The sequence below is a fragment of the Pagrus major genome, chromosome 9, assembly GCF_040436345.1.
Source record: "Pagrus major chromosome 9, Pma_NU_1.0".
Classification (NCBI taxonomy): Eukaryota; Metazoa; Chordata; class Actinopteri; order Spariformes; family Sparidae; genus Pagrus; species Pagrus major.
In genome coordinates this window covers 13,721,383-13,740,262 of record NC_133223.1, presented here as the reverse complement: position 1 = coordinate 13,740,262, position 18,880 = coordinate 13,721,383, and the positions used below count along the sequence as shown (strand labels likewise).

The 18,880-nt window shown below is 40.4% G+C and overlaps 2 protein-coding genes across 2 annotated transcripts; both read right to left on the bottom strand.

Moving 5' to 3' along the window:
- Nucleotides 1-80: 80 nt before the first annotated feature.
- On the bottom strand, nucleotides 81-6,828 carry ecrg4a (ECRG4 augurin precursor a). Its single transcript, XM_073474327.1, has 4 exons — nucleotides 6,759-6,828; nucleotides 2,674-2,721; nucleotides 2,404-2,573; nucleotides 81-458 (listed from the first exon to the last, which is right to left on the bottom strand). The coding sequence occupies exons 1-4, from the start codon at nucleotides 6,826-6,828 to the stop codon at nucleotides 309-311; spliced, it is 438 nt and encodes a 145-aa protein (XP_073330428.1). The 3' UTR covers nucleotides 81-308.
- A 5,617-nt stretch (nucleotides 6,829-12,445) lies between these two features.
- On the bottom strand, nucleotides 12,446-12,866 carry otos2 (otospiralin 2). The gene is made up of 2 exons (XM_073473124.1): nucleotides 12,803-12,866; nucleotides 12,446-12,672 (listed from the first exon to the last, which is right to left on the bottom strand). Exons 1-2 carry the CDS (start codon nucleotides 12,864-12,866, stop codon nucleotides 12,446-12,448), a joined length of 291 nt encoding a protein of 96 aa, XP_073329225.1.
- Nucleotides 12,867-18,880: the final 6,014 nt, after the last annotated feature.

Sequence of the window (18,880 nt, the reverse complement as noted above, 5' to 3'; positions counted from 1 at the left end):
GTATGTGGGAGAGAGAGAGAGAGAGTTAAGATGCAGGGGACTTAATCAGTACAAAGCCACATCTTTATTTACAAGAATTTAGCGATAAGAAAGAGATGTCACAACATCAAATTTGAACAGTATTTCATACAAATCAGCTGCCTCAAAACTAAATTTGGAGAGCAGTGAAAAAGAAATAAAATATAGGGATGAAGAGAAAATGTTGAGAATGGATTATACTGGTGGATGTGACAAAGAAACAAAGAAGTCAGAGCAGCTGTGGAGTATTTGAATGTTGATAGCTGCATGGAGTCCGTCTCAGGCTGGAGTTAATAGTAGTCATAATTGACATTAGCTCCATGTCTGTAGGAACCAGAGTCACGCGGGCCGATGGGGGCGTTTTCATCATAGTGGTGTTGACGGCCTTGGTCATTGGAGCGAGCGTGGTCCATCCAGTACGACAGGTCGGCCTCCAGCCTCTGGTAAGGAAACAAAATCCCCGCCACAGACGTAACTCGTTAGGAAATTCGACAAACCTCAAGCTAATAGACACAGAGGCAGCTGATAAGGTGTCCACTGAGACCGTCAGCAGCAGAGATGCATGAAAAGGCAAATGTTGAAAAGGCCAATGCTTTCACAGCAAATGGCATCCCAATCCAGCTGGGTGAAACGAAAAAGCTGTCTGCTGTCAAAAACAGTGGCGGGAGAGGGTTATTTTGTGCACTCTGCTCCCTTTTTATCTGTTGTTATGATCTGTTCCCTCCATTCCTGACCATCCCTGGTGAATTGTACATGACAGTCAGTGACCTGAAGGAAAGCTTAGATGGGCTCTGCAAGTGGGGTTATATTTGTGTGTGATGGAAGGCATTGATGTATTCACTTCCATGTTTGTACTTGGCAGATGGCATCCCTTCAAATATCTGCAATATACAACATTGCAGCATTAAAAATGTTCCAGAAAGTTACAGTTTGCCATAAAACTAATCAAGAGTAAGACTGAAAGTACATACTTATGAAGACTACACACCCAACAGTCACGTAAGTGTCGTCTTCTCGTTTTTCCTCACCAATACCAATAAGCGAAACCTTATCGAGCCAGTACACATAACTGTTAATACGACTTGTTGTGATTTTCACCTTTTTTCATACTTTTTCTTTTGCAAGGAACGGCCATTTTGGTGTTGGTGATGTATATTGTGCAAGATGATATAGTTCGGACACAAAACTAAATGAAACTTTACTAGATGGATGGATGGATAGATACTTTATAGATCCCGAGGGAAATTTAGAAAGTCCCATAACGTTACTGACTTGCAAAATTATCTTTTAAAATGGCAAACATCCCATGTGTAACTCAAGGCACAATTCAAACGGGATCAAAAAATGTCTTTGTCTCTCACCATTAACCACCAGAAATGTTTTTTTCTGAAACCGGGTCCTATGGGGCCCACTGGAAGGGGCGGGACTTCACCTCTCTATATGGGTTAAAAACTATACACAAGATTGCACTTGCATTACTATAAGGGTACTGCCACTGATTTTTATGTCCACATTCACTAGAGCTACAACAATTAGTCAATTAGTTGATTGAAAAATAATTGATTGCCAGCCATTTTGATAATCAATTAGTTTTTTCTGTCATTTTTGAAGAAACATTTACATTTTCAAGTATGATAGAAAATGATCAGTCTTTGGGTTCTGGGCCGCTGGTTGGACCAAACAAACAATTTGATGATATAATTTTGGTTTCTCGAAGATTGTTTTCACTAATCTTTATAGACTAATTGATAAGTATGACTTTGACTTGTGACATCATCAGGGTAATCTCTGCTTTGGCTCAAAAACTACAAAATAGACAGACAGATGCTTTACAATCTGGGGGAATTGGCCAACAAAAGACACAAGGTGGATCGTGGGAAGCGTAGGATCCGGCTTATTTGGTGCTTGACCCATACTACGGGCAAAAAGTCTGAAAATCTCTGCTTCTGCTGCTTCAGTTTTGACTGTTGATTTTAAATCTGTCTGTCCAAAGTTTCTCAACTTTACATAAATTCAAGACTAAATGCCTGGAGCGGTCCTTTAAGGTAAGATACAAGTGGACTCTGTCACATGAGGACGTGGAAACTCATTTCTACAAAAATATCAGAAACGTATGAAAGAATTTCTGGTCATATGGACTCTTTGTAAGAGACAGACTGGTGAGAGACGTATTGTGTTTCTGGTGTGTGTGTTCTTTTGTTCGTATGTGAAAAGTCATTTCTCAAAAGGTGGTAAATCTATCTGCTGTTTTTGTTATGTGGATCACTGTTGTTTTGAAGAATACCCGACCTATTGGCGGCCCCACTGGATATTGATCCTTGTGCTGAAAGACTCCAGGAGTTCAGAGAAAACCTGAACTCTCCTGGGAAAAAAAACATAACCCACCTGCTCATCAAATCCCATGTACATAAACTGCATAATCCACTGCTGTACGTCCTGTCTACTGCGATCCCAGACGTTCCTCTTGGTTCTGCTCAGTTTTGACAGGAACTCCAGAGCCTTGGAAGAGGGGACGGCTACAGAGGACTTTGAGGGGGCAGTACCTGCTCCTGCCACTGGATGGAAGCAGCAGAATGAAAGGCACAGTTATTACACCTTTCACTTGGGTTGGTATTTGCATCAGCAGTATGAAAATACTGATGAGTTAAATGTTACCGTCTCTTTTCCTCAAGATCTTGTGCAAGCTGCTGTCACTGGACACATCTGTTCAGGAGAGTAAGGAGAGAGCTAATGAGTGGCAGTATGAAACACCATACTTCAAGCTAGGTAAGTTACACTGTTGATTTATTCAACAGCTGATTAGGTTGTGTTAATCAACTTGATTAAAAATTAAAACACAACCTAATCAGCTGTCACTCATTTCTAAACAGTCACACACAATGGATGTTTGGTGTAAATCACAGGCTTTTGCCAGTTCTGGCAGGCAGAAAATGGGTGAAGTTAATTTTTTTTAATGGACAAACCAACTTTCTACTTGTGTACGCGTTTAAGGCTGCTCATACAGAGATGGTTCATCAGACGTTCTAGCTTCCTTTTCTTTGTCAAAGCTTCATCAAAATGGCGTTTTGATGCCATTTTCACCATGTCAGTTAAAGGAACAGTTCACCCAAAAATGCTGCAATGCTATTTTGCTGTGAAGCTCCAGAAATGTTTTGTTGACTATGAAACTTACCCCAGCTTCTCATCGGCATCAGGGTGAGTAGGTAATGACTGAATTCTCATTTTTGGTTGAACTTGTGCTTTAACTAAACCAGCTTCATAGATGTGTTTGTTCTCAGTATTCATTATAGGTTCAAACGTCAGTGAGCACTGAGTGTGATTTAAAGGAATAGTTCACTCTAGAACGAAATTCAGTCATTATCGACTCACCCTCATGCTGATGAGGAGTCCGGTGTAGTTTCTTATTCCTCAAAGTGCAGCTGGAGACCCGCGGGGGTACCCTCAGGCAGGAATAATCCATATAACCAGCGTCAATTGTGCCCGAGAGGAAAAGGGCCATAAAACTACACAAAAACTTTGTAATATTCCTCCATACTGCTCGTCCGCTGCAATCCAAGTGTCCTGAAGTGGCGACATCCAGAGTTTACTCGAAACGACGTCATTTAGTACATTTTTCTAGCCTAAACAGTCACTATGCTATATCTGCCTGAAGGCATGCTCCGCGTTCACGCGAGTCTCCCTCACAGCTGATTGCACTATGGAAGCCGCGCCGGACAAGATTACTTCCTGCTTTGAGCGACCGCGCAACACACAAACACAAGAGGGATCTGCCTGCACTAGTGATTTGAAACTTTGACACTCACAAAAGGATGTAAATACCGGTGTGTATCTATCGCGAGTCTCGTTCATCTTGTCCGGCGTGGCTTCCATAGTGTACTCGGGTGAACGCGGAGCGTGACTTTAGGCTAGAAAAATGTACTAAATGACGTCGTTTCGAGTAAACTCTGGATGTCGCCACTTCAGGACACTTGGATTGCAGCGGACGAGCAGTATGGAGGAATATTACAAAGTTTTGTGTAGTTTTATGGACCTTTTCCTCTCGGGCGCCGCTTACGCTCGTTATATGGATTATTCCTGCCAGAGGGTAGCCCCGCGGGTCTCCAGCTGCACTTCGAGGAATAAGAAACTACACCGGAGATCTCATCAGCATGTGGATGAGTCGATAATGACTGAATTTTGTTTTAGAGTGAACTATTCCTTTAAGGAGAAGAAGGAAAAGTTGCCAACACAGTCCAGTCCACAACCTAAGATTGAGTCTTGCTTACACACTAAACATTTGCACTGTGCCGTTAAATGTCAAGCAGCAGTTACAGAAAATTGCTCACATGTTTTTTTCTCCAGTTTGTGTTGCCTGAGCTATGAACAATACATTCCTGCAGACCTTTTCTCAACACTACTGCAGTCTGTCCATTATGTGTACTATACACTATGAGTCATTCTTTCCAGAGCTTTTGAATGCGCTGTTATTGAATCCACAGCCAGCGTTAGAAAGTACAGTAGCGACCTTCTTGAATAATACTTCTGTAATAGTGCAGTTATCAGCTCTTCAGTGCATTTGAATGGCTGCAGTACAATCACTATATAATAACCATCAAAGGATAAAATGGCACTTCTCAAGATGTTAATCAAACAAAAGTCAGAGGCAGAACAACACTGAAATCTTAAGGAACATGAACTTATTTAAATTTGCATTTAAAGGGGACATATTAGGCTCATTTTCTGGTTCATAGGTCTACTATGATTGGTCGGCTCAAACACGCCTGAGACAGCACCACTCACCATGTCTTCAGTCAGCTCTGTTGTGTTTTTAGCTTCCAGTTAGCTTCACTTCAGCTGTGAATATAGGTATAAATTATGCAAATGTGTGACATTGTAATAACTTTGGTGATCCCTTAACTTTTTATCGAGCGCCATCATCAGGTCAGAGGATTAGGTCGTCCAGAACTCTGAGTTCAGTGCTAATTAGTAAATGTTTGCATGCTAACATGTTGAACTAAGATGCTCAGCACGATAAACAGGGCTGAGGTATGGCCTCACACAGCTGCTAGCATGACTGAGTCTTCTTAAAATGTGCGTATGCCTGGCGTTTTTTCTGTTCTGTTCGACATTTGGTACATTTCAAGGCCTCTTTCTGCTCAAAGAATTAGTTGCTCATTGACATTGGTGACCATGGAGATCTACATTGTGTAACTGTATCGACAGTGCCAAGTCTTACAGGCTTAACACACCGCCTTTCATTTCGGTGTCTATGTTAACAGATTAAAGATTCAGAGTCTTGCCTATTTTTCCGGAAACACGCACAGATCTCTGCAAAAATAGACCTGAATACAACCTGTAGTCTGACAGTCATATTGACTTCATACCAGCGTTTCACTATTTTTAATGTCTGTATCTGTAGAATACGTCACAAAAATGAAGAGAATACACACAGCAGGTGAAGGGCAGTTTTTTTTCCCCTGTGCACTCTCCTTTGCTTTCTCACTCTTTTAATGAGGGTAAAGGAAAATCACATCATCATATTTATTGATAATTATCAAAGAATGAGCAGCAGCAGCTCAGGCAGTATGGACCATGGGTTAGCCTACAGGTAAAAAAATCATTGGTCCTAAAGTAGAGCCCTGTGGCTCACCACTGCAGCTGCAGATATGAATGATTTAATACCAGGACCAGATAGGAAAATCAATTTGCGAGTGAAATGAAGGTTTGAAATGAGGGATTACAGCTTTAGCTGTCTAAAGAGTGGACTGGATAAAAGCCTGTCCAATAACAATAAAATAATAGTGAGAAATTTCTCAGGTCTTTCTAAAGGTCCAATCCAGTGTTATGTCTTCTCCTTTTTTAACCCGATGTACTTTAAATGACTACCAGCTACTTTCTGAAGAATGGCATATTTGTCTTTTGCAGATAACAACAGTGGACAACACTTTTTTTGAAGGGTGTGCAGATGGACACGACACCTTATAAATGACATTATTGACCGAATGATTACAACAGTCTTTTCAGTCTTATGTACACCCCCTCAAATACAGTTGCACCCAACGGTTAAACTTAGAGCATGAGGGGAGCAGATGTGGTATCACCGTAATGGATTTCCTATTCTCTGAAAACAAAAGAAAGAAAAACCCTGAATTTCTCTGAAAAGGGATTAATAAAGTCTTCTTTTTCTTCTTCTATCTCAAGCAAGTTTTAAAGTCTTTGTCTGAGTTTCCCACCAAACTATAATGAAGAAAATGGAAAGTCTGTGTCAAAGATTGATGAAATATATTTCAGGCAGATGTTTGGAAAGTGCTTTGAAAAGTGTGCAGCGGAAATGTAGATTATGCTCATTTAAAGTGAATGGATAAAATCATTTGTATGACCTTTTAAATCTGCTCTCTCGTCTTCCATTGAATCCATTTTCTCCAAACTGAATTTTCATCTTCCTTATCAAAGTTACTCAGAGTCTCAAGGAGATAAGAAGACAGTGACACAGAAATCATTAGGCTTCAAAATCCTGTGGAAATGTTGCTTTTTCCTGTCATGTTTTCCAAGAATGACCTCTCTTAAATAACATCCCACACACTTTGACATGCAGTAATTCATCTTTCTACCTGACACTGCTGTCAGAAACCACGGAAAGGTAGACATAAGTACAGAGGCAGATGATGAAGAACGGACTAACGTGGATGAATGTGACATCTTAAAAGCAAATTGTTAGTAAAGCAGACTAAAAGCCAGAGAAAGAAGAGGATTGAGCTCACCCCTAAGAGCCAACAGTGTCAGCAACACAGCCAGCCCCATTAACTTCATGTAGAACTGCTGGGATGCCATCTTGTCCCCTCTCAGTCTTTACAGGGCTGCTTAGAGGCAACAACTGTGCATGAGCTGCTGCACAAGCATAAGGAAGAGTGGGCGGACACCCAAACTTTCCAAGTGGAAACTGGCCTATGGAGGTGGAATGTCTTTTACCTCCTGCCTACAGACACAAGGCTGCAGCTGGGAGCTTTTCCGCTCTTAAATGGATTTTCATGTGTGTCCCAGGTACTTTTCCATCTCCCATACTTACAGCACATGAGCAGCAGCGAGACGGAAGAAAACATATGTAACTGAATCCGTTTTTTCACGCAGATTGACTCTGTGAGAAGCGATTTCTGTAGCAGGACACATTTGTCATAAATTGATCTGTTTTCGTTTAATAAGAAAATGATTGCACTGCCTGCAAGGAATTTCAATAAAGCAAATGTAAATCATGCACACTCAATTAAACTTTTTGAATGTGTTTCTGTAATATTCGTCTGACACTTAAAATAAATGAAAGAGGTAAAACTCTGAGCTGTGGCAACAGTTACAAGTGATGAGTTTCAACAGGAAGCAAGTGACTACAGGGAGATGCCTGAGGACCTCTGTGCTGACAGTATGAGAGGCAGAGAGGGTCTGTTGAGGGAGCGGCTGTCTCATCAGCCAGGAATATAGAAAAGGCCTAATTACTGCAGTGAGAATAAAGCATGAGGCTGCACATGAAATAAGCTGAATGCAGCATGAATTTATAATATCTTCAGTCTAATTGCATGAACTGCTTTAACAAGATACAACTGTGGGTTATTAATTTAAAACCTTAAGCCCCATTAGATCCCACAGTGCTAAATCAATGTACATGCTGTGTATCATGTCTTGATCTTGTGATCATTATCAGAACTGGCGTTTTGTAAAACATTTCTCACATTTTTACGTCAAGGAGGGGATGTGGGCTGGTTTGTCATCAGAATTACACAAAAACTGCTGAATGGATTTCCACTAAACTTGGATGGAGGATGGCTCTCAGCCCAGAGGAGACCTGATTAACTTTTGTTGTGGATCCAGGAATATTTCCTCACTGTCTTTTTTTTTTTACAACATTTTGTTAGAGAATAGTGCATTGGTGGCTGGTATTTATGAGTGACTACAAAAGCAGATGTTTGGGCCTTGGCGGAGCTGTGCTCTACTGAGTGCCATTTTCCGTCCTCAAGTTTTCCAGCAAAGATAGCGCCCTTTCAATCAAATGAAAATTTCCCACGTTAGGCAAATAAGTTTTCTACTTTCCAGGATTGTTTTTGAGTTGTGTGGCCCACTGCACATGTACATCAGGGTTTCTTTCGCTGGCCCACTCAGACTACTTTTGGATGACAGCACAAACATCAGAATAGCTCTCTACACTCTTGGTTATTCTCAGCTTGCACACCTGTGAAGTTTAATGGCTGCATCTTGCACGGTCATGATGCTATCCAGCATTTGCCATAATGAGACACATAGACTCTCACAGTGAAAACATTACCAGCCAATGCTGCCACAGCTGGTAATTAGCAGCAGATTGAGCACTGTCAGGTGTCGTTGTCAGCTTCCCGTGGACAGATTTTTGTCACAGTGATGGTGTCACAACCAAGCAAGATCCAGTCTTGAATCTTTATTTATATCTCGGTTATGATGATACTCAATGGGAAAATGTGTGCAGTTTTTTTCATTGCAGTACCGCAAGTGGCCACGAGGACAAATTGCTTTGACGCAACGCTGTATCCAGCTCACTTTTAACATCCATGCTCAAGATCGAGTTAAGGTTTGCTAACATTAGCCAGTGTTAGTACATATTTGCTAACATTAGCCACCACAGGTTACCGGTCTTAAAAGACCAAGTAACAAGTGCATAAAACTGGCAGAGTGTGTTTTTTATTTCTTTTAAATTTGACTTCATTTGTTAAGGGAAGGTTGTGTTGCACTGTTTATAGTTAATTTCACTTTTATGACTGCTGACTGCTGTGATTGTAACTCAGTCATAAATTCCACACGAAACCACTGTACACACAGTCATCACAGCCTTTTTGCTTCCAGATTAAATGATAAACTTTTACTTTATAGAGGTTTCATTGACAAATTCTCACTGTGTGTGTGTGTGTGTGTTTGGTTTGGATCTAAAAAGAGTCTCTCTCTGTTCCTCTCAGGTGGAGATGGAATGCAGGAAACCGAGAAGCTGGCAGACGACTGCAGTGCTTTCATGCTGGATTTTGGGAGGTGTTGAAGTGAGCAACAAAACAAAAGGCTGGAAAGTTGAAGCAAATAGAGTGAGGATGAATATTCATGCACTCCTGCTTGCCTTAATTCATCGTTCAAGCTGAATCAGTGTCTTCTTTATAAAAACCGTGCATTTTGCCTGTGTGCTCCCTCACTCACAAACACTTTAGCTGCACACTCACACATGGATACTGGAACGAAAAAGAGGCTCAGTTCATTGTGCACTGAACTGAACAGTGTGAGTCATGGCTGGTGTATTGCTGAAAAGCTCTAACCTCCGGCTGCCTATAGACATGATTTCCCCTGCGTTTTTATTCATCAGATACCTCTGAGAAGGGGCAGGCTGCATCCCTGGCTTCTCTGTCTACAGTGGGTCTCATGAATGGCTCAGTGTCCTCCGGCGCACATTCTCATTGTGGATGAAAAACAAAAATACTAAAGGCAAAACAGATGTCTGTGGATTTATGAGATAGGAATACAGATTTCCTGAGCGTGAAATTCATAGATCTCTGCCTGAAACCCCCAAAACACATAGTGGAAACAGACACGCACACACTGATCAGTCATGTGTCCCTCGGGGTCCATTTGTAATCCTTCAGCCACCACGGAGCTGACTGAAACAAGAGAGGAGGATGAGAACGAGGGGATGAAAGACATGTGGCGCAGAGAGAACATGGCTTTTCTGACAGGAAGAAATATCCAATGATTGTGAAACCTTCATCTGACATCTGGTTTGATCTTCACTCACATCACATGTACACCACACTGAGCGTTGGGATATGTGGACACGACAATGGACACGGGAAGTAGGGATGCTGAGGGGGCTGCAGCTCCCCCTAAGAGATTTTATAAATCCCTTTAATTGATCTTCCACATGATATAAAAACTTTCTTCCATCATGAAAACAATGTTACTTGACAGTTCTCTGGTTAATCTGCCAAGTGTGTGAACTTCACTGCAGACTGGAGTCTCTGTTAACTGTCACAAACAGGCAGATCCATGTCAGAAATGCTCCTCTCTACTATGAGATGTCTATATTCATGTATAATACTTGCCGAATTTACAAGAAGGACCAAATGATTAGGAATTTATCATGGAAAGCATTGTACAAAGTTTATAAAGTTTCTCTTAACTCAACCATACACAAAATTCAGAGATTTTATAAGAGAGTCTGGGGAATTCCTCTCCCTCTTCATCTCCTTGCTGTTGTCGACTGCAGAGGTTGTGGCCCCTTAACCTGTAGTTGGTTTTCACATACGCTGTCTTCAGTTTTCAAATTGTTACACATTTTTGTTAGATATAAGTTATCCTATACATTTACTACAACATCAAAATACAGACCGACTTCTCAGCACCCCCAGCTGTGACTGCCTTCCAGCATCCCTGGACACGACTACTGATGTAACTATTTAAATTGTTTTAAATATTATATCTCTGTTTGGATTTTAACTAATTATTTTATCTGTTTTATTGTAAAGCACTTTGTAACTTGTTTTTGAAAAGTGCTATATAAATAAAGTTATTATTATTATTATGTACAAAGCTTTATTTTTATTTGCCCGCAAAAGCATGAAATTATCATCAAAGCAAAAAGGGTAAACCTATCAGATGTAAATATATGGAATGTCTTTGACTCCATCTTCCCTTCCCCCTTCTCCTCACACTTGACTTGACTGAGCATTGTGACCCGAGTCAGATTCACTTTAGTGTCTGTCTGACACTTTTGCACACAGACATCTCAGAAAGCTCACACCAACACTCTTCACTCAAAAGACAAATCTCAAGGTCAAAATTTGCATTCTACTAGCTAAAAGATGAAAGAAACCCTGAGGTTCATGTTCCTTACATTTTCATGAGAATGCTTGCAAAGAGGATTTTGAACTGTTTACATGTTTAAGTCGAAGTCTGCTGCAGAAAATGATGCTTTATGTTAGTTTGGAGACTCTGAGATGCCCAGCGGTGGAGGAAGTACCCCAATCCTTAACTCCAGTAAAAGTGCACAGCAATGTTAGAACACTTAATAGAAAAAAGTCCTGCAGACTGACATCCATCAGCCCTGCAGCCTATTCATGGTGATTGACAGAAAAATCGACACGGCAGATTATTATGGCCCCTTTACTTTAAAACTACAAGAAAGAAATGGGAATTCTTCTCCCCAGGGCGTCTGCAATTTGTGTAAAATCCTTTCTCCTCTCCATTTCTCTGTCCATCTCTCACTCACTGAGGATTATGAGGTGCCACAGCACAGCAAGAGTACACGCTGTACAGTGCCAGAAACAGGTTATGATTACCAAAAGGGAAAAAAGTTTGAAAAATTGTCATATTTCAGGAGCAAAAAAAGGGGAAGTGTGACACCAGGAGGAGACAATGAAAATCATGAGGGTTGGAAAGTATGAAAAGAACATTCAAATGTTCATGAAGAGAGGATTTTTGCACAAATGTTGTATTAAACATAAAGTCACTGTGTAGGAAAACATAATGTTAATTCATTTGTCTTATTATTTGGCAAAAGCTCAGTCACCATAAGATGTTGGCAGTAAACGTTTCTACAAACCGAGGTTACCTTCACATTTGTGTCACAGGCTACGTTGACATTTCTACAAAACTAACATCACGTTCAGATTCCATGTTTATTACCTGACTGTTGTATCCAAAGCTAGAGGGGATGGTGGTTGAGTTAAGTTGAGAAGGCCAAGCCAGTGACCACAGTTCAAGACTGCGTTTCAACATTTGTATGCGGGACACCACTGGATATTTTTAAGGAGACCTCGGGACAATTTCCTGCTGTATCTAAACCACTCATTTTTGACACGGGCATTTCCAGCCGTGTTTGTAGTTACCAAAACTGAAACTTTTAACTAGACCCTGGCACATCTCGAGGCAGTTTGTGGTGGACAAAACAAGTATTTTAAGCCAAAACATCATATTTTCCCTCCCTAACCCTTACCAAGTGGTACTATAAGCACAGCATTGTCACAAGATATGATGGAAAATAGTACCTAAAGAATCACAAGAGCAACACAAAGAAATGTTTGAACATATCTGTAATTTGCAGAAATATACATTGTCAACATTTATTCTGGCGATTGGGTGGTTTGCAAACAAATGTAATATATAAGTGTTGTATAAGACATGAAGCATTACATATTTTCTATACTTTACAAGTTTAAAAACAATGATTTCTATAGTTTCATCAAAATGTGCAAACCCAGTTTGTGGCAAAGGAAAGAGTTATCACTTCAATACTTTTTAAAAGGAAACACAATAGGGAAGAAATACTACACAATTGTATATTTTTATACATACAGACAGCAACGTCCCCATGCTGTGAACATGTAAACACATGTTGAAGGAGGCTTCCACCCACCCTCACACTCTTAAATCTGCACCCTGTCTCTCTTCTTCCTCACTCCTCAGGTTGAGGGTCAGACTCGGGACTATCGTAGCCCAGCTCGTTGCTGATGGGGAAGTGAGCCCAGAAGGTGCGAGCCAGGTCCTGCATCCCCTCGTAAGCTGCCTGAGCTCGCAGCTCCTCCAACCACCCGAAAAAGTCTGACGACCACAGGCCCCAGTAGGGCGGGCTTCGTTTCTGCCTGTCCTCCCTCCTCCCGCCGGCGACGCTCTCCTCTGCTCCTGTCAAAGGAGACGAAGACAGAAAGAGGTGTGAACATTATTTCACACTTTGTCCATCATGTCAGAATTACTGTATATTACACTGTCAAGTCCGCTCATGTGTATTGCTCTGTGTGAGCTGCTGATGTACCTATAGGCGGCAGGAAGCCGAGCAGAAGGGAAACGAGCAGCACTGACACATACAGAGCTCGCATGCTTCCAGGAACTGAAAGGCAAAAGGCTCGAGATGAAATAAAGTAATCCTGGAGAAATGTGTGTGTGAATGCATGTGCATAAAGAGCACCTCCATCAGAATTTTAAAAAACATGGTGCTGAAATGTTATATTCCAGGAGATCAGGCTGCAACATTACTACATGTATCTCTAGAGAATTTCAAAAATATTCATCAAATATCCTCCTCTGTCTCGTCTCACCTGAGCTGCAGGAGATTATGCTCGTGCTCCTCTCACTCATCCTCTCTCTCTCAGACTGATCCCAGGATGAAGACTGCATCTTGATTAGGAGTAGACAGGTAGGCGTACATGTTTGTTTTTCACATCTCGCCTCTTTACACCTGCCTGTCTGTCCACAAGGCACATCACAGAGCTTCTTTCACACATCTCATGTCTGTTCAAAGGAACACAATCTAGCTTTTTATGGTGTAAAAATGTCCCCATGTGTTGTTAAAATCTTATGTTTGTAGGCAAGGTGAGGTAAAATAAAGGAGAGGTCACATCTGGATCCAGCCGCTGGCCCTCCTCTCATATCGACAGACAAATTATTTTTTCTACAATATATATTTAACTGTTGTTGTCACAACCATCAAGAGCTCAGTGGGAGATTTTTAGCCTTGAGCTGCGGGACTAATTTGGATCTCTAAGGTTAAAAGGGGAGAGTGAAAACGGAAGCAGATGAAGCATGCATGCACGTATCAGACAGTTTTCACACCTGGTATGTACCAGACAGTTTTCACACCTGGTGTCCAGACAGACTGTCCCACCATTCAGCCACGGGGTGTAAAGTTAGTTGTTTTTTTCTCATTTCCATCCATTTATCTGGTCTGCCAATGTTTGTTTTTCTCTGAGGACATCGGCATAATTCATGCTGTGTCTTTCTGTTGTTGGCCAGAGGACGAGTCACAGTGCTGTGACAGAGGACAAACCTCACAGACTTGGTTACTGTCAGACAGATAGAGACCCACTCCTTGTTCCACCTCTCTCCTGAGCCACTTACACACCAGCCTCTGGATGATTGATGCCTCATGTAGCCAATGAGATTTCAAGCACGTGAATGTATGATTTAGCCTTAAGCTTGGAAATTATGCAAGTTTATGTCATTTTATGCAATTTTCAAAGTTTTCAAAGTGAGGCTTTGTTTCTATTCTGAGCATTGGCTTTAGAAACTGCTACACGTCGGAGTGTGGCGTTCATTGTTTATCAAATTCTGTATCTGGGATCAAGTTGCTTTTCTATCTCTCAAGGAACTGAGCTTGATGTGTCAATGTTCTGATGGTATGGATAGGGTGTGTCTGCCTGATCGTAATTTGGATACATTTGATCCAGCTTCTGGAGAGTGTTTTAGAGTTACATGCACTTCCCTCTTAGAAAAACCATCTTTGCTTTGAATAACAGTTTGATTTCTGACACTTTAATCTCTGAATCCAGGGCCGCTCCCAGAAATTATTTGTAGGGGGGCCAGAAGGGGCCGCTGAAAATCATCGGGTGGCCAACCAAAAGTGGTAAAACTAGCTCCACACATGCTTCTTTTCCTAAAAAGGCAAAATACATTTTTACCATACAGTTTTGCCTTTATTCAACTAGGAACGCCTTTATGAAATTAGTGTGTCCTGGCCACATCAGATAAGCAGAATTAAGTACATTCCAGACACATTACATGATAGATAACATGCACGATAGAGAGATAACACGCCTGACAGAAGTGACTTGAAGTCCCAGAGAGGAACCACATTTTACAATGTATGGATCTAGCTGTTCACATACTTAAGATGGTTGTAACAGCTTTACAGATAAGTGTGCCCGCCAACCCCAGTGTACAGTGCTGTGTCAATTTACTGTTGATAAAATGAAAAGAGGAATGAATGTAGAGTGCACTCCTGTATGTCAGGCAAAGGCAAATAAACTGGCTGAGATAAGCCTCTTTTTATTTGATAAGGAGAAGCACGTCTTCCAGAGTAAAAACTGAATTTCATCTACAGCTTTATCACAAGCCTAAGTTTAAAGATATAATGCACCATTTCTGTATTGAAATGTCCAAAAACAACTAGACCTTTGTTGCATATTTTGTTGAGTTGTGTAAATGTTTTCAAAAATGATTAAACAAGATTTGACAAGAATTGCAAATAACATATTCATGACCAACTTTTAATGCAGAGTTTTGGGTGAAGTCAAAAGCAAGTTGAAGCTGTGAAAGAGCTGTGTGTGGGCACCTGCATCAGGCACATTTTAGTGCTCTGCTTTGTATACAGCAGCTGGATGCTGTGTGTGTGTGTGTGTGTGTGTGTGTGTGTGTGTGTGTGTGTGTGTGTGTGTGTGTGTGTGTGTGTGTGTGTGCGTGTGCGTGTGTGTGAACTACAGCATACATTTTCTCAGTAATGAGGAAACGTGTCATCCAGTGCGGCGGTGTGGCTCATTGATGTAATTGTAATCATTCTTGACAGTAATAGAATTCAATCTGACTTACTTAACTTGTAACACCTCAAAACAAGTCAGGGTCTACTTGTCCAGACTTGTTACAGGTTATTACCGCCGTGTTAACAGCTGTCCAGACAAAGTTTGGGTTTTTCTCTCTCAGATTGTTTCATTTGAATGTTTTTTCAAGGGCTCAAGCCGTAAAAGTATCAAATATTCGACAGAAAAAAAAACTTAGATTAATAAAAAATCTGACTAGATAAACACAATTTCGGGTAACAAAAATGTAACTGTTTTGATGGGCAATTAATGTTTTAAAGCAACATTATGTAGAAATTGGCATTTTGTGTGATTTGGCGCCCCCTACAGTTTCTAACTGCAACACCACTGTGGTAAATACAAATCCCAGGTCTGTAACAGTTTGTCAGACATAATGTAGGTGTTAACTACAAACAAAACTCATTACATTATAACAATGTTATGTGTTGAAAACTTGTATGTTGAAGTAAACATGTATGTTGAAGTAAACATGTATGTATCACTGTGATCCTACCCTCTCACTGAAGTTACAGAGTGCAGAAATAAATTCACCCTATTTCAAGACGTTGTATCATCAACATGATGGTGAAACTTTTATTTTAACCTACAAAAGTTACATAATGTTGCTGTAAGTCATTTTTTAAAGTAAATATGCTCGATAAATAATATGATATATTAACGTGTTTATATGATAGATTCATTGATGCTATTGGTCTTTTCACAAGATTTGACAGTAAGAGCAGTACAGAACATAAAACAGAACAGAACATGTCCAACCTTATCCTTGAAGAAAGAAGCCACCAAATGTTGAAAGGACATGAAACGTGTGAAAATGAGACCTGGATAAAAGCATTTCCATTAGTGCAAAACGTATGGAGGAGCAAATCAATGTGAATGTGGGATGCGGGTCCTGTAAGATGAGACAGCAATAGGGGCTGAATAATGCTGAGAGAGGTTGGAGGAGAAGAAATGTAAAGAGCAAGATGGAGGAATCATTATCCTGTCTACATTAATGCTTCCTAACAACCAGGCTGCTGTATAGATGAGGCTTTATATATTCTGCCCTCGAAAATACTCCACTTACTTTAATCTGTCTCATTTCTTTCTCTGGTTCTCTTTTGACTTAAGGAATCCTCCTCAAAGTACATCTTTTATGTTGTCACACTGCAAAGCAATCATTCTCAACATACCTTCACTCATCTGCACTTTATAAACTCTACCTACCTTTGCTTCTCCCACATACTTCTTTGTGGAAATACTCTATTTTATCTAAACAACAGATTTCAGTCTCAAATCCAAGGCCCTCTAATCTTTACAAGTACAGCCTGGAACCGCACATCCAATAGTTAGAGTTAGAGTTAGAGCTATTCATTGTACATATACATTTCAGCAACTCCATAAACGGTAATGTTAATGCTAATTTGGCCCAGCTAGTTTGTGCAGTTGTAAAGCTTGTATTACATTTTTTATGATCAGTTTTTTTTTCCAGTACTGGAGGTTAGGTTGAGTATGACTGCAAATCATTAGCTTTCACATATATTTATAACACTTGACAGTGATCATTTAAACCTAACAATACAAGCTCGATACTCTTGTTTATCCATGTATAATATGACAATCATCACCTACCTGACAAAAACACTCTTAACTGCCCCACCAGAGTTTCCCCTCTTTACTTCCCCCGCCCTAAATGACACATGGACAGACGACCCCTGAAATAATAATATTATATACAAACACATCAAGAAAAAAGAAAAGAAAAAAGACTGCCACAGAAAAACTCTCTGGGAACACTATTAGGAAATCTGGTGTTTATGAGGAGGCTTCCCACTTCAGCACTTGCCACTTTTTGGTGGCTGTCAGACCAAAAAGTAGAAGTGAGGTTTAGTAATATTAAATACTAAATCATAATTTAAAAGTAAAATATATCATTATTATTATTAATATCATTTAACATTTTGGGTGGAAAGATTGGTTTTCTAGCCCTTTGTCCTGTTTGTTTCAATGTGTGTTCAGTTACAGTATGATTGATGTTTGGTTAGTTCTTTTATATTAAGATGTCTGTTTGCCTGGCAATGTTTAATCGATTGATAGCATAATAAGATAACTGAACATACACTGACACAAAGGTAGATTAAGATGTTGAGTTGCTCTTTAACCTGAAGAATTTTAAATGGCACAGATGGTGCCAAAATATTCCAAAATCTGTGCTAAAACCTCTCTAATTTTGTTCTGATTCACTTGATTAGCATAAAAATTGGCAGGGGTAATGTTCAGGTGTTTTGCTATGCTAGAAATTTGGAGCTGCGGCTGCATCATTCCTCAGCGAGATTCATTCTAAAATTGTAATTAAAAAAAAAAAAAAAGAATCTCTCATTTATGCTGTGTGCCAACTTAAGTTACTCAGACCCAGTGACATTTATACTTATACTTACACATCTGAACAAATATTTCAAGTGTTCCCTTTATTATACCTTGATATTTCAAATAGACGTTGTAGTTGCAGATATACACTCTGTTGATTATCGAGCTGAGACACAAAATAGAGGCTAGTTCTAAACAGGTTAAAGATCCAGTGTGTAGGATTGAGTGGCCTTTAGAGAAGAGGTTGCAGATTGAAACCAACTAAATAACTCATCTGGCCCTCTCTAGAGCCTGTGTGTTTGGTTTGTCCATTCTGGGCTTCTGTAGTAACATGGCGGTGCAACATGGAGGAGGACCTGCTCTCTCTGTATATATAAATGACCAATAGATCCCTCTAAATCCTACACACTGGGCCTTTAAGCTGGTAGCAGTTAGCTCTTTACCCTGGCCTCTACTCCTTCAGGCTTGCTCGCACTTGTCGTGCTTTTAGTTAATTTTCTCTCTAAGGTACAGCTCACGTGTGCTCGTCCCTACTACTTACTTTTCAGAATTGAATTTGAAGCCCTTAATGCAACACAGATTTTAACTTTAAACGATTCTGATACTAATCAAAACTTTCATTCTTTCATTCAAATCACATTTACAAGAGACACACGACCGACAGGCTGAGCTGCCCACGTGTTCTGCTTTCATTAAGTAGCTGTTTGGTTGTTTCTGCACTGAGCTCATTGTGAACCGTTCTGCTCAAACAGCAGGAAGTCACACAGGAAACAAAAGTCATTTGAATTCACGTGCATAATCCCAGTGTCACTACAGGAAATTGAATTAACTGGTAAACAACCAAAATGATGCTGTGCTTTCATTGTTATGTGGATGGTGAAAAATGAGAACGCAAGAAGCCCTTTACTGCCATCATGTGGTTATTTACTGGTACTGCAGCTCACACTTATTCACACTTAGCTCACAAAATATTTCCTCCTCCATTCTTTTTCCATTAACCATAACAAATAATGCTGTCCTGTGTTAATGTTCCTGTGAAAAGCAAACATGCCTCCAAAAGGTAATGTGCTCTCAGGTATAGAAAAAAAACCACAGCACTGTGAGGTCTGCTGAGGTGTTGCAGTCATCAGTCTCCCATAGGAATGTGTAATCCCAACTGTTGGCAGCTCTCTGCCATC

Excerpts from the sequence above, each read along its gene's own strand:
- ecrg4a (XM_073474327.1), bottom strand. The coding sequence starts at position 6,828 with ATGGCATCCCAGCAGTTCTACATGAAGTTAATGGGGCTGGCTGTGTTG. Across the intron at positions 2,574-2,673 it reads GATCTTGAGGAAAAGAGACG|TGGCAGGAGCAGGTACTGCC; the intron begins GTAACATTTAAC and ends GCTTCCATCCAG. Across the intron at positions 459-2,403 it reads ACATGGGATTTGATGAGCAG|AGGCTGGAGGCCGACCTGTC; the intron begins GTGGGTTATGTT and ends TTTCCTTACCAG.
- otos2 (XM_073473124.1), bottom strand. The coding sequence starts at position 12,866 with ATGCGAGCTCTGTATGTGTCAGTGCTGCTCGTTTCCCTTCTGCTCGGC. Across the intron at positions 12,673-12,802 it reads CGGCTTCCTGCCGCCTATAG|GAGCAGAGGAGAGCGTCGCC; the intron begins GTACATCAGCAG and ends CTCCTTTGACAG.